Source organism: Martes martes, assembly GCF_963455335.1.
Source record: "Martes martes genome assembly, chromosome: 9".
Taxonomy (NCBI): Eukaryota; Metazoa; Chordata; class Mammalia; order Carnivora; family Mustelidae; genus Martes; species Martes martes.
In genome coordinates this window covers 87,592,576-87,607,858 of record NC_137896.1, presented here as the reverse complement: position 1 = coordinate 87,607,858, position 15,283 = coordinate 87,592,576, and the positions used below count along the sequence as shown (strand labels likewise).

General features: G+C 55.9%; 1 protein-coding gene across 8 annotated transcripts in view; it reads right to left on the bottom strand.

Moving 5' to 3' along the window:
• The window catches only part of DYSF (dysferlin), a gene marked incomplete at its 5' end in the record, with an annotated part of 203,465 nt that overhangs the window by 64,780 nt on the left and 123,402 nt on the right, over nucleotides 1-15,283 (bottom strand). For all 8 annotated transcript variants that reach the window (XM_080813131.1, XM_080813133.1, XM_080813127.1 and 5 more), the window contains 6 exons: nucleotides 147-308; nucleotides 419-520; nucleotides 8,904-8,933; nucleotides 10,352-10,381; nucleotides 11,220-11,360; nucleotides 12,890-13,071. In XM_080813131.1, the coding sequence (XP_080669257.1) occupies nucleotides 147-308; nucleotides 419-520; nucleotides 8,904-8,933; nucleotides 10,352-10,381; nucleotides 11,220-11,360; nucleotides 12,890-13,071 (647 nt within the window). The remainder of the gene's footprint in view (nucleotides 1-146; nucleotides 309-418; nucleotides 521-8,903; nucleotides 8,934-10,351; nucleotides 10,382-11,219; nucleotides 11,361-12,889; nucleotides 13,072-15,283) is intronic.

The window sequence follows — 15,283 nt, the reverse complement described above, 5'->3', positions numbered from 1 at the left end:
AGGTGGGAAAGACACCATGACCTGCCCAGGATCCCACGGGATCTGACTCCACAGGGAGTCAGAGCCCATAGCCGAGCTGCCCAGAGCCCTGTGGACATTCTAGGCATGAGGACTCTGGAAGGGGACAGCAGGGAAGTCAGGCTCACCACTTCCATGAAGAGGGTGCAGACGTCAAAGTTGGGGTTCTTCCGGAGGTTCTTGATGACACAGGACTGCACTGTCTGACCCCCGCACTCCACCACAAGGCTGGGGGAGGAGACACTGGCCAGCTGGTAACTTTTCATGTTCCGCAGGCCCCACGCCAGGATCTGGGGACACAGAGTGAGGCAAGCAGCTGAAAAGGCTCCAGGTCCCAGGAAAAGCCGGGGCCAGGAACCAAGAGGGCCAGGCTGCTTCCCCACCCCAGAGCGAGGCTCACCTCTATGGCAGTACGCTGGAGAACTGGCTTGATGTTCTGGGGAACCATATAGATGTTGGCCTCCCTCTGAGGCGGTGGGTAGGGCAGGTCTGTGTCCTCGGACTGCAGGGGCAGGGCGGGGGGTGGGGGGCAGGCGGGACAGAGACAATGGTGGCACAAAGACCAAGGCAGAGAGATGAAAAAGGGGAAGGACGGTCGGGACGGGAAGAAGGACATGTGTAGAGAGACAGAAACAGAGAGGCAAAGGCACACAAGCGTGCGGGCAGGCAGGCAAAAGTGAGAAAATAAAGTCAGTTTCTGCCAGGCACCATGTTTTCCAGAGTCATTGTTCCAGCACCTTGGCCCTGGATTCGGGTCACCTTGTTTCACATGAACCCCAGGTCAACCCTCCTCCATAATAAAGGCTCTGGGGCACCAGTGAGCTGTTCAGGGTCTCCCCATTCCCCCACCCCCACCACAAACACACACTGCCCCCTTGCATCCTAGCACACCCACTCCAGCCCCACTTGGTCCTGAGAACCATGTACCCTCCCCCTAGCCTGGTTCTCCTGCCTCCAGGCTCGGACCCTCCCGACCTACCATCTACCCTGGTGTCCCGTCTCCATCCCCCACACCACACCCAGACATCTGCCAGCCCCAAACCCCGACTTCTCACATCTGTCCTCCCTGAAGACAGAACACCTGCTCTGTGAGCCAGAAAGAAAATTGACAAATAGGAGAGGAGGACATGCAGGACTGTCATCTGGCAGGCATTAAAGGGAGCCTCGGGGAGGCTCCTTCACCAACACAGACCAAGGATGACAGCAGCTTCTGTCAACTCTGCCTACTGAGGGTTTGCCTGGAAGACCTGGGCAAGAATCTGCAGTGACCACAAAAATACACACAGGGAAGCCGCTGAGGCAAGGCAGGCAGGTACCGCTGGGGGACAAGCAACTACCATGTCTCACAATGGTTAGGAACAGGGGCTCCACTCCATCCGCTGCTGACTTAGGTAAGTTATTACATCTTTCTGTGGCTCTTTTTTTTCATTGATAAAATGGTTATTAAAAGTTGCCAACCGGGGCGCCTGGGTGGCTCAGTGGGTTAAAGCCTCTGCCTTCGGCTCAGGTCATGATCTCGGGGTCCTGGGATCGAGCCCCGCATCGGGCTCTCTGCTCGGCAGGGAGCCTGCTTCCCTTCCTCTCTCTCTGCCTGCCTCTCTGCCTACTTGTGATCTCTGTCAAATAAATAAAATCTTAAAAAAAAAAAAAAGTTACCAACCTCTCAAGATTACTGTGAGGCTTGAAGAAGTTAGTACTAACACTCAGAAGAACGCCTGGTTCATGTGAACCCTCAACAGCTCTACTAGTCCATGTGGCACCTTTGTGGCAATTCTTCCCGAAGACTCTTTACTTCCACGTCAGAAAATCGTCATTATTTTACTAGTTTATTAAAACAAGACGCTTTACTGCCACCTACTGGAAAATTGTTATAATAAATGCAAATATATGACGTCTGCACTGGAAATTGCCTCCCCTTAGACACAGAGCCCTTGTGCAGTGCACAACCCACACGTCCATACAAGAAAGCCCTGACACTCAGGAAATATTGACTATAAATAAAAGGGCTATGCTGGATACTTTACAGAGCTTGCCTTGTGTAATCTCATTTAATAAACAATGGAATCAGTAGACTAATTCTCCAAGTGACTTGTTTTGGGCTCCTTCTCAAAGAATGGCAGATCCATGTACAAACGCTCTGACGTAGATGGTGGGAGCAGCTGGAGCCTGACCTGCACTGGCTTCCTCTTGCCTCCATGAATCACTTCACAACCAACCCCAGGCTGTCACTCCTGCCCAGTGACACAATGATGACACTATGCTTCCCTGACCTGCAGCGGTAAGAAGTTCATTTCTAGAATCAGACAGACCTCAGTTCTAGTTCCAGCCCTGCCGCTTTCTAGCTGTTTGACCTTGGGCAAATTACTCAACGTCTGTGACTCATTACCCTCACATGAAGATCCAGGGTAACAATGTCCTTACGAGCCTGCTCCAGCATTTCAGTGAGAGAACAAGCAGTAAGTGGCACCCAGGAGTGGCTTAGTAAACTATGGTGACTGCGACTATGACATGCTTGTTGTCAGTACCATTGTCTTTACCACTAGCATTGTTGTTCTCTCAGGGTGACCTGAGGAGAACCGAACCGCCAGAAGCATCTCTGAGAACGGCACTGGCCTTGTAGTTAACTATCCCTATGTCTCGCAGGCACACAGTGAAGGAATTCCTAAGCTACCTCCACACCTTCAATGCAAGAGACAGGGGATAGGAAGCACCTACATTTTCAGTCTGGCTTGGAGACAGATGCTGTCAAGAGGGGGGGTGATGTGCTGAGCAGCCACAGAGCACAACTCCAGGGGGCGCTGTGCACGTCACAGTGCACGTAAGCCACGGCCTAGAGGGTGGAGGCAGGGCTCTTTAAAATGAGGATTTTTCCTGAAGGCCTGCTGATGGTCTGTTTGTGGCCTGCTTAAGGCTGATGCCCAGCCCAGCGTGGGGGGGGGGGCCAGGGCCAAAAACTCCAGACCAAAAGGAGCAAAAAGAAGGGATCAGGGAGACAGAAAGAGCAAACCTTTCTCACATGCTTATACCATTCTTCTGAATCACCAGGAAAACTCATTACTGTATTCCCCTACCCAAAACATTTCTCTCCAGGCCCCCAAACTCTGGGCACTGTCCCTAGGATTCCTGTTTCTCCCTCATTTCCATGTTCCGTCTTTCCTCCCGACTCTGTTGAGCTCCATGGTGATGACGTTCCTCTCTAAAGGCTGAGGACCAGGCTCCCCATTTTCAGGAACCTGTTTATGAGGAGGACAGGGAACAAGAACCTCAAGAAGGCTAGGCTCCAGTACCATTTGGAGGAGGCCCTGGAGGAAGAAGGCAGGTGCACACAGCTGTGGAACGCCAGGCCCGGCGGACGCAGGAGGAAGAAACAAGCAGAGACAGTGGTTAGAGGTGTGTCCACGGGCAGCTTCCTTGGCACGGCGTGAGGCCACCATTCTCATCCCAAAGCCATCTGTGTCCTCCTCATTGTTCCCAGGGGTCCAGGCACATCTTGGCTCCCTGCCGTTTGTCACCAGCCCCATCCCCCACCTAGCCTGCAAGCCACCATGGCAGTCCTCTGTCCACCCCCGCCCCTGCGCTGTGCACACTACACTGCCCATCCATCCCATGGAATTATCATGGTACATCCACAGCTAAAGCCTCTCTTGTTCCCCAGCCCTGTCCCATCCATCCTCCCCAATTCCTCACACTATCTGCTGGATCATTTCCTTCCCTATTTAAAGTTGGTCTCTCCGATCCACCCCTGCCCTGCTCTCCGTGTCTTCCAGAAGCCTCCCTTCCTCTCCCTTCTCTCCCTGAAAAGCTCTGCCTCTGTCCACTGCCTCTCCTTCGCTTCCACGAGGCCCTCTGCCCAATGCACTCATCTCTGCCCCCGGAACCCCTGCCCGGGAAACTTCTCTGTCCAAAGTCAACAACAACCTGCTTGTAGCTCAGCCCAAAGGCCACTGGCAGGCTCGCATCTCTCCCGCTCCCTCAGTATCCTCCTGCCAACTGACCTCAGCCTCCTTCCTAAAACCATCTCTCTGGTTCGTCTCCACTGCCCCTTTCCCCTCTCCACCCTCTGCTGGTTGGTTTCCTCCTCTGCCCAGCTGTCTCCTGGGCTTTCTGCCTCCAGGCGTCTCCCCTAAGCCCCAGACCCATATTCCCAACCTCTTATTGCTCAGTTCACCCACGTGCCCTACTGGCCTCTAACACTGAACTGGTCCCAAACTGGATTCTCTGACTTCCCCTCAAAACCTGCTCTCTCCCAATGTGATCTCAGAAACCCCACCATCCACACTGATGATCAAGCCAAAAAGCCCCTCGCCACCATGGCTCTCCTCCCCCTAATCACCATGTCCAGTAAACTACCTGGTCTTCATGATTGTCTCCTAAACTTCTCGCATGTCCACCTACCTGTCTCCTTCCCTCAGTTCGTACCTCACCCTCTCTCATCAGGATTCACCAGCATCCCCCTAAGTGGTCTCCTTGCATCCGGTTTTGCAAATCCCTTCCCAAGAGCCAATGCCTGCTGCATTCTGTAGCCAGGGGGAACTTTCTAGAATGTCATTCTGTTTAAAACCCATCAAACATTCCCCAGCCACCCAGGATGAAGTCCAAACTCCTTAACACGGCCTCCAAGACCCCTCACATTCTAGTTCCTTCCAACCTCGCTGGTCTTACCTCTCACTTGATAACCCCCCTTCCGGGGTCCCAGATAAGTGATGAGCCACCTCCCCGAACATGCTCAACACAGGCCCTTCTGAACTTCTAGCAGGTGGCAGGAGGCAGCACACTCTCTTTACCTTTGAGGCTCAGAGTGGCCGGTCCCTGGGTGTGAAATGCTCTCTGCCCACTTCGTCTAGCTACGTCCTACTCAGACATCAGATCTCCATTTAAATCTTCCTGGTGTCCTGAGCCGAAGCTAAGCACCCCCATGGCTTCCACAGCAAGTGGACTCACTCCCACTGAAAGACACACCCTCTGCGTGTGTTCAACCATCAACTCCACACCCTGGGACCATGGCTGAAATCCCTGTCCAGTAACTGAAGGCCAATGAAGGGTAATTGAGGGGCGGGAGGGATGGCGAAGGAATGAATGGGTAGGCGGATGGTGGAATAAAGAACCTATTCTAGCGTCCCCCCCACCCTGGCTCCTTCCCAGCACTTTTGTCAGTGCTCCGTGGGTCCTCACCAACCCCTCCCCCTCTCCTGTGCCTGCTCATCGCTCCCTCGATCTGAATGGGTTTCCCCTATGCCTCCTGGAATCTAACACATCCCTCAGGGATGTTTAAGCTCTCCATCTTCCAGAAAATCTCCCAACCACCCCAGAAACTTCTTATCACCCTATTCTCTGGCTTCCTTGACCTCTAAGTGACCCCGTGGCCCCATTTCCCAGGTCCTGACTGGTCTCTGACACCTCACTGGGAGGGTCCTAAGGCCCTGGCCAGATGGCCAGCTTCTAAGCCTGAGCTGCTCAACTTCTAGTCCAGCCAACCAGAGGGGCTCATCACCTCCTTCCCGGCCAGTGACTCTTGGTGGGGGTGGGCTGCAGTGATCCTCATCACCCCTGGGGAAGCCTTTCAGCATCACCAGGCAGGGCGGAGGTATAGACTTGAAGCGTCACCGGAACATCCTAATTCACTGTCCTACATGAGACGGGGACTCTGAGGACCACAGACCTCAAGGGCAGCCATGCACTATCAGTCTAATTAGATGAAGCCACGTTTGACCAATGCCTCTCTTGCGCACCCTCCCCACCCCACGATGTGCAGGGCAGACATGGGGCTGCTCCACTGATGGGTCCTACAGGCAGTCAAGGCTTTTGCCAAACTGCTTCCCATCAGGAGGACAGAGACCCAAGGACAGATGAGGCTCTCTCCCCCAGCAGAAAGAAATCTACCCTGGGCCCCCTTCGGTCTATCTGTCCAGTAGGTCAGCTCGATACAGACAGCCAAGGACAAGCTATGAGGGGGACTTCCTCCTCTAGGTCCCAGGGCCACCACATCAGACAGACGTTCATTCCCATAGCAGGGCTGGGGGAAGGGGTGAACTCCCGCAGCCACCTAAGTAGTCCTGTTACCAGTAGCCCCACAGACCCCCACATCCCCCAGCAGGGTACAGTCAGAGGACCCTCTGGACCTTCAGATCCTGGCTCCTGGAGGAGCTGCTGGGCAGGGGCAGCCAGGCGTGCTGGGAGGGCTCCATTGTCTGCCTGCCCCACCCAGCTCGTTAGGAACAACATGTTGCTCTAATTACACTTCCCAGGAAAAACAGTGTTTTAAATTAAGGCCTTGGGGGAGGGAAAGGGGGATGAGGGGACCACTGGGTTTATTTTCCTGATTGCAAAACACCAGAATTTTCCTTCTAGTGGATTTGGGGGTGCGGGAGAGTACCTCGTGTACATCTCAGACTAAAAGCCATACCCTGGCGTTGGAAGGGGATAGAATGATGTCTGGTTGGCCCTCTGAGCCCTCAGTGAAAACAGCCATGGAGCCTGCAATCCCTTCCACCAGGGAAACCCCTGCCTGCCTTGGAGCAAGACAGAAACTGCAGAACCAAGGCTAATGCCCCGAACCACACCTCCTTCGATGGTCAGGTCTGCAAGCCCCAGCTCCCACCTATGGCACCCCCGGGTCCCCAGGTGGGGTCTCTCTCTGCACATGTTCCACATCCCGGGGGTGGGGGGTGCTGGTTGTTAAGGTAACCGCCATCACCTCTTCTGCCGCCTGTGTGTGTGTGTGTGTTTGCGCGTGTACACGCTCGTACACAATCACACGTGCATGTGCACGCTCTCCAGTTCTCAGGAAATCTAAAATTGCAGTTTCTTTGAACTCATTCCCCTTGGCAGCATGGACCGCCTTTGTTCTCCAGACAAAAAGGAAAAGAAACGAGACAGAGGGCTCAGAAGAGGCAGGGAGGAGGGAGAGAAGGAGCCGGAGGCCAAGGAGCAAACCGAGGAAGAGGGAAACAGGAAGGGAGAGCAGAAGAGGAGAAGACGAACAAGGCTCAGGAAGGGGGGATTTCTTACTCTACCCTGACAGAAAGACAGACTGGGGAGCTAGGGAAGGATGTCCTCCCTTCATCCCTGCTCTCTGCAAGGACCCAGGTCTCCCAGACGTCACCAAATCCTCAAAGACCAAGGCAAGGGTCCCCCCACCAGAGCTCTCAGAGAGGGCTGCTCCAGAGGGGCATAAAGCCTGGGGGAGGGGAAATCATGTCACCCAACCAACTGGCCCCAGCCCAAGGCACTGCCACCTAGCCCCCCCCCCCTCCAACCCCTTCTGCCAGCCCTGGCCTCAGATGCTAGCTCAGGGTCACCTCTCTCAGAAAGCCGTCCCCATGGTCCTCCACCCGCTCTGGGAGCCGTGGGGGCACATAAAGAAAACTCCTGCTAAGGCCTCAGGCTTCCTGCAGGCCCCATGGCTGCAGCTGGACTGATCTGTCCCTGGGGATTCTGGAAACTACATAGGATCCAGGACCTTGGTATGAGGCTTAGCCTTCAAGTGCATGGAAAATGGCCAAGCCACGGAGCCCCAGGTCTGGGGCCGAGGCCCCTGAGAATGAGGGGGTCCACAAGATCATCTCCTGGGGTGTCCCTGGACCAGCTGATACTCTGTTCACCTCCATTTGTCCCACAGGGCCTCGGACCCTTCGACCTGCAGACTCAGCCCCGCCCTATGCCCAGAAGACCCCACGATATGCTCTCCGCTGGCCCTGCTGACCCACACCCCACCTCAGTCTGTGGCTTGGCTGGATCTGCAGCAGGACACTTGGCCCTCCTCGGGGTCTGGCCCCAAAGTGGCAAATTTTGATTTGCTTCCTGACAACGAGACCACAGCCAGACCCCTGCTCTCAGAATCTGAGCCTTCACTGCTACATATTACAAATCCACTTATTAAGGACTTTAACTTTTTTTAATAACTTATCCCTGGGCTGGGTCTTCTTCAGAGCAGGCTGTGGGTTTTGGCCACAAAGCATTCTCAATCAAGAGAAAGGGCTCCGTGCTGCTTCCCTGGACAGGACTCGGCTCCCCTTTCCAAATCGGCAGTCTTTCGCAACCATGGCCAGAAGCAGGAGGCTGCCTGTCAGGCGCAATTATGGCCAGCTCACTTGGCGGACCCCACCTCGGTCTGGGAGCGAAAGGAAGTGAGGTAAGGGGTGCGGGGCCGGTGGAGCCCACATCCTGACCCTGCACTTCAAGTCCAAATTGCACTGAAAATGTCAAATGGTGTCCGCTCCCAGCCTGGGGATTCCCTGATGGCAGGAAGTGGCTGCCCTTTTCCCAACCCATCTGACCAGGGTTCTCCTTCCTGTCTCCCTGCCCAGGCCTCTGCCCCTGCTCCCTCCTGAGGACCCACTCACAGATGTGCAGGAGGCCACAGGGGAACGTGCTGCTCATCCCTCATGGCAAAGGATGAAGCTTTACTTCCTCTGGAAGCAAACCCCAATCTTCTTCCAGAACCTAGGAATCCCCAACCCCACCAGCCCCTAAAGCCGCCAGGCCCTAAACTGGTGCTTGGCCCCCTCAGCCAAAGGCACGTTCCCCGTCCTCCTGCAACAACGTCTGGCTGATGCTACCTTCACCAGAAAGGCTTCCTTGACTACTCTGGCCCCTTGTGAACTTTTTATTCTTGAAAACATGCCACCTGGTAATCAGCCAGATGAGACACTATTTCTGCCAGGAGGTCTGGGTGAATCCAGCCTCCAACAGGACAGCAAGGCTTCTGGGGCCAAAATCACGCCAGGATATACCCCAGGCCTGCACAGAGTGTGGGGAATGAAATCCAGGCAGGTCCCTGAGTGGCCGCTGCCCACTGGGGCACCAGGAGCCCAGATGGCTCTGGGACACTTGCCCAGAGACGAGCCTCCTCCTTCCCTCTGTCCCCGCATGCCCCTTCAGCTCACCTCATCCAGGATTCCCAATGTATCCTGCACCTAGGCCACACCATGGGGTGTTCCGTGTCCAGGGGATCGGTAGAGGGAAGAGAAGAGGGAGGGTAAAAGTTTAGCATAGTGATAAGGAGCACTAGATTGGGGCAGCGAACAGCACACCAGATGTCACCCTAAGTGAAGCCAACAGAAACGGCCTCCCATCGAGGGCCATGGTGATACACTTCTGGCCATGCCTTCCACATGGTTCCCGAGAAGGAAGGTGTGATGGGGTGTTGATGCGGACACTGGTGGGAGAGGCCAGGGCATGAACCTAGAGCCCAGGTGTCTCCAGAGGCGATGGGAGAACGGAAAGTGACAGGTGGTAGGAAGGGTCCCAGACCCTGTGTAGCAGCCTCAGGAAGGAGCCAGGTCTGACCCCTCGGAGCTGCTGTTTCTGCTGGAGCACGTGGACCTGGGTAAGGCAAGGAGAAACAACGAGGGTCCCCAGGGGCTGGCCGGCCTGAGAGCAGGCGCTTGGACTGAACAGGAGAGAGAGACGGAGAGAAGCCGGAGCGGGGAGCGGGGGAGAAGCTGAGGGTGGCGTGGGGGGCTGGGGGCAAAGAAGGGCCTGCAGGGTACGAACTGTCGGCAAATTGTGCAGGCTGCCTCGAAAGGGAGGAGGCATCCAAACACAGCCGGAATGACCACTTCTCCAAGCGGCTGCTGAGCCCGGCAAGAAGAATACTCCCCAAATCAAATTAGCAGGGGTGCCAGGAGAGGGTTTGCATTTTCTACCATGACCCCCACAAGAAGAAGGGGAGTGGGAGAAGGATGGACATCCCCACCAGTAGCAGAGCGAGGAAACTGGGTCACAGTGGAACCGTGGTCTAAATCACAACTTGGGGACTGAACATGGTCAGAGCCACTGGAGAGTTCATGAGTACATGGAGGGGGGGCTGCCCAGTGCCCTCAGGGTACACTTCAGTCAGTTTGAAGTGGGGCCCAAGACTCGGCCTTTCTTACCACACCTGGATGGTTTTCAGCCCCCCGCCGCACTTTTAAATCCACCCTCCAGCCCACCGGGGCACCAAAGGCCACCAAGGCCTGGGCCAACCCCCCACAAGAGGTGGTGTTTTGTTTGGTCTGGGGTGCAGCCTGAGCGCTGGTGATTTCTCAGGCTTCCTAAGGGATTCTAAGAGGCTGCCCAGCTGAGGGCAACTGGTCTGGGTGGCCAGGCGATCATTTCATTCTGAGAGTCTGTGATTCCCGGACTTCTCTGGGAAGAAGGGCAGGAAAGGCCAGAGCTGCACAGGGACCCCAGCCCCTGCCCACCCTGCCCCGTGGTCCCACCGGACTCCTCCTCTGCTTGAAGGCAGGATAGTGGTGGTATTTGGCTGATCACCCGTCCTAGCCCCAGGGTGGGGTGGGGGTGCGGCAAGCCGGCAGTCCGTTAAAGAAGAAAAGGTGAGGGCAAGACTTACCTCAAAACCAGGAATATGGTGAATGGCCGGCTAGGATGCAGAAAACAAGAGAGCTCTGGTCAGGTGCCCGTCACCCAAGGCCCCAGCACCCTGCTTTCTGCCCTGGCCAGGCAAAGGCATTTCCCACCACAAAATGACACCCATTGACTGTATCAGTGATCAGACAGTGCTGGGGTTTGCAGACTCTGTCTCCTGGAGGCCTAGGGACTCTCAGAGGAAGCTGGAGGTGGCAGGCGACGGCAAAGGGAAGCCGGGTGGTAGCATGTGGTCCAGACACTTCACTGGAATAGCCCTATTTCTATCCGGCCTACCTATGGAGGTTCACCCCACAGAGAGAGCAACTTTGGAGAGATGGTTGTAAACCAAATGCCTCCTGTCAGAGTAGGGAAGTGGCTGGCCCTGGGTCATGAGGCCAGGCCACGGCAGAGGAGGACTAGAAGAGAGGTCCTGCCCTTACCCATCTGCAGAGATGCCCCCATCACACTTAAGACCCCCCTCAAACCAAATCACAGAGGTCTGACTCCCAGAAACCACTTCAAGTTATGACGCAGGGGGAAATACAGCCAATGGCCAAAAGATGCAGGCATTCTAGCACAACCCAGATTCCCAACGCTCTCCCTAACAGTGAGAGCATGTTGTGATTTGGGGTTCAGAAAAGATGGGCAGAGCCAACCCTCAGCAGAAGGCCTGACAGCACATGGCTGTTCAGTGTTCCCCACTGACCGTGGGCCCCCAGTCAGGGAAGAAGGATATATTAGAGTCCCCTCTCCTCCACGGGGGCATCCCCTCCCTGTGCCCTCTTGTTCTCCCCCACTATGGATGTAGTCCCTGCCTGGGCTTCCTGGATGTGGATATGAACCAGCCTCACCTTCTCTCTCTGGATGAGCTCAAAAGAGGCCAGCAGCTCGCCTGCCGCCTGGCTGCCCCTTATCAGGGGGAACCAGGCCAGCCGGGGCATCCGTTCCAGACTGGGCTGACACATGCAGCGGCCCATAAACTCATCTGCACCCTAGAGCATGGAGAAAGAAGAGTCAGCATCTCCTGGTCCAGGCTTGCAGGTGGCGTCAAAGCAATCCCCAGACCTATACCCAGCCTCCTGCACTAGCAAGAGACTCAGGAGTCAGGGCACTCCCCCGGGGCAGAATGGTGCACTCTAACCCCCTCAGAAGAATGTCAGGACAACATGCAAGGGACCTCTGACCACCGTTGCTAGATTTGCAATCCCATGACGGTCAAAAACCCCTCTGTAGGTCTAACTAGTCTTTACACTGATTTAATTTAATCAAGCTCTGAGCCCCTTAGAGACCACAGTGACAGCCCCTGAGCATTTCCTTAACGCCCTCATCACAGGAGGTATCTGACATTTCCATGGGCATTTTCATCTCCTTTCAATCTACCTGGGAAAACTGTGATCGCTCATCAAATTCAGTGAGTCCTGTTAAAATGATGTTTTGATCTTATCATTCCCCAGCTCAGGCACCTTCCGTGGCCCCCACTCCCACTCCCTGGCCCACATCTCCTCCAGCATGGGAGGCCCCTCACTGGACCCTGCTCGCCTCTCCTGCCCTGCCTCATTCCCTCCGTACCTGACTCCAGCGTGCTGGCCTCAGCTGCCCTTTCAGCCCCTGGCTGTCATGTGGGCCATCTCCCCTAGCCTCCGCTGCCCCCACCCCTGTACTAGAACTTGCACCTGCTCCCCTGCCTCGTCCCCTGGCCCAACCCATCCTGGTCCTCCTGCCTCCCTCTTCTTCCTGCTATGCTGGAACGCCCCACCACCTGGCCCGAACACCCCAATCACATTTCCTTCAGGGCCTGGGTCTTCCCCACAGGCTTCCCCCAAGTGCCAGCCCTGGGAGATGGGCTATCTCTCCCTCCTGGGAATCTTCTAGAGCTGTGCTGTCCAGTACCTGCGTCGATTCAAATATAAAGCTGAACTGATTAAAACTGAAAATGAAAATGGGGTTTCTCAGGTGCACTAGCCACTTTTCAACTGCTCAAGGCCACATGTGCTGAGCCGCTCCCATTCTGAACAGCACAGCCACTGAGCTTGGCCAGCATCCCGGGAGGGTCAGCTGGCCAGCTCTGGAGAAGGGCCCTGTTTGTGCCCCTGGAGGGGTCTCTCTACTCCGTGGGGGCGTCTCAGCTCCCACCTACGCTGGGAATGCCACGTGCCGACCACTTAGCCCACACACAAGAGCCCCATGACCATTTGTGGAGTCAATGTAGCTCTCAGGTGGGAAGAGAGGACTCCTGGCCTGGGGTCTCAGAAGCAAGTCAGAGGCAGAGAACCCTGACCCAGAGCCAAACACCCCTCCAGCTCCATCCCCTCTCCCTGCCGCAGGCACAGCTCACCTGTGAGCGATCCATTTTTAATTACTCTAGAATGTTTTAATGGCTCTGTAGCCTGTGGGGTCGGGGAGAGGCCATCTGGCTTGGTACCCCTCTGGGTGGTGTCTCCCACCCAACACCCATATCCCACCTCCGCTCCTGGAGGCTGTAGGCGGTGAGGGGACGAGGGAGGAAGGCAGGCAGACTCACGTAGGTGTCGTGGTCATATAGCTCCACCACAATATTGGGCGGCTGCTCGGCGATGCTGGTCGGCTCACCAAAGATCTCAATCTCATAGAAGATGAGTGTCTGGTCCCAAGTGGGGTTCAGAGTGTTCTTTGCCACCACTGTCTTCTGGCTCTGGTGCAGGAAGGAGACGATGGCGTAGGGATCTGGGTGGGCCAGGCACAGGGTGGGGCGGGGCGGGGGGGGGGGGGTGGGCAGGACACAGCAGAGACCGTGAGAGTTGTCTGCTCAGGGGTCATGTGGGCCACAGAGCTGGAGCAGAGCCATGGCTGCTGCTCTGGCTGGGGCAACCTACAGGTGGGAGCCTGTTTCCCCAGCACAAACCCCCGGTCCACCCCAGCCCTCTCTAAGGCCCTCTGGTGGGCCACAGTGGAGAGACGGAGCTGAGTTCCAGGAGAGCGGGCTTAGAGATCCAAAGAAGCCCCCTTCCAGGCTCCTTCCTGAGCTGGCCACTGAGGGCCAGGTCCTGCTAGAGGAAGTGCATCCCTGGACAGTACATGCATTCATTCATCCAGCAAGCATTTATAAAAAGCCTTCTGTAGGCCAGGTCAAGAGCTAGGTGCTAGGGGCTGAGAATACAGTTAGAGCAGAACCATAATCCATACAAGCAACCATAAAACTACAATCCTGATCAGCGCCTTGAAGAGTGGCTCTAAGACACCGTGGTGTGTGTGAGAGAGGGATCTATCTTCCTTGAGGAAGGGAGATTACAGCAGAGATGCTGGTACCCTCAGACTGGGGTGCCTAGACCTGCCCTTCGGCAAGCCCACACCGCTGCCACATGGAGAACAGCCTGGAGGGAGCAGGAACACCAGTTCCAAGGCCCCTGCAAGGGTTCAGGAGGAGACAGTGGTGCTTGGATGGGTGAGCACCCCAGAGGGAAACCCATGGACTGAAGAGCTCTTTGGCAGTGGGTGATGTGACAGGAACCCTGAGATCCCTCCAGCTCCCTGCTGCCCCAAACCATTGTGCATCCTGCCTGCCCGCTAGTCATTCTCCCCACCTGCTCTCAAAGGGAAGTTGGTGTCACTAGAGAAGATTCTAGGGCCGTGGCTCTCAAATGTGACCATGCAGCAGAATCACCTGGAAGGCTTACGCAGACTGCTGGGCCCCACGCCCAGAGACGTGTTCATCAGATCTGGGGAGGGGCCTGAGAATTTGCATTTCTAACAAGTTCCCAGATGGTTGGGATGCTGTCCTCCGGGCCACACTTGGAGAACCAGGGCAGGAGAAAAGCCTACGGAACTGAGTGCAGGCAATCTGGGACAGGGGCAAAGGGCTTGGAGGAGAGGCTCCTCCAACTTCTCCCATGAGGATGTCAGATGGGGGGCAGGGTCCAGTTTGCTGCCATTTTGTAAGACTCAACATACCAGATGCTGAAGGACAAGTCTAGAGATGCAGAAAGCTGGCAACTGGATGCTAGGTGTCTGGGAGGGCTGAGCCCAACTCGCCCTCACCCATGCCCTTCATCTTTGGCCCCTGCTCCAGCCTGCAGCACCCTGCCTCCTCTGAGCCTCCCAGTTTATCCCCAGCTGTGCCCTAACACCCATGTGACCCTAGACCCTAAGTGCTAGAGGTCCAGTGCTAGGATGTCCAGCTGTACTCCCGGGATGTGGGTGGGGAGACAGCCAGCCCTTCCTCACAAAGGAAGGGGAGAGGAACAGGTACCTTGGCCCTAAGGAGACCAAATGCCACACTACAGCCATTGTACAGGAGGTGACAGAGAGTGACCTCCTGTACATTCCCTATAAGAGGCAGGAATGTCAGAGAGGACTCCCATCAAGAGATGGGAGGAGTAGGGTCCAAGATTCTGATTGCTGCCCCATGGCATGGCTAATTTTAAGGGTGGGGGAGATCTAAGCTAGGAGGCAGATGCTATGGGCACTCAGTGGCTGAATAAGGCTGGGTTTGGTTCACAGGAGGCAGCCACCAGCATGGAACCAGGCTTCAGGCACAAAAGCCACAGTGTAGTCAATCCTAGAGGGCTTCCTGAAGGAAACAGTTTTGAACCTGGTTCTGGGGGTAGAAGACTGCAAGGCCCTTGAAGGGAAATGGGCAGAGGAGACATGCCACCCCCACCTGGTGGACCTGGTGGAAACCTCCCTGGCACGGGGCTCCCCCTTCCATGCACCGGCCCGGGTATGGTTGGCCCCAAACACTTCCCCTCCTGCCCCTGGCAGGGCCCAGCGGCGTCTGTGCATTTAATGAAACCGTCTGGCTGTGATACCATCAGCTCCAAGCTCAGCGGAGAACCTCTCCCTGGTTCCAGTAAGGGAAAGAGGGCGCGTTCCGATAAATAAAACCATATTAGAGAGCCGGCGAAAAAGCCCCTTTTGTTCCCACCCCCCGTGCTTCCCA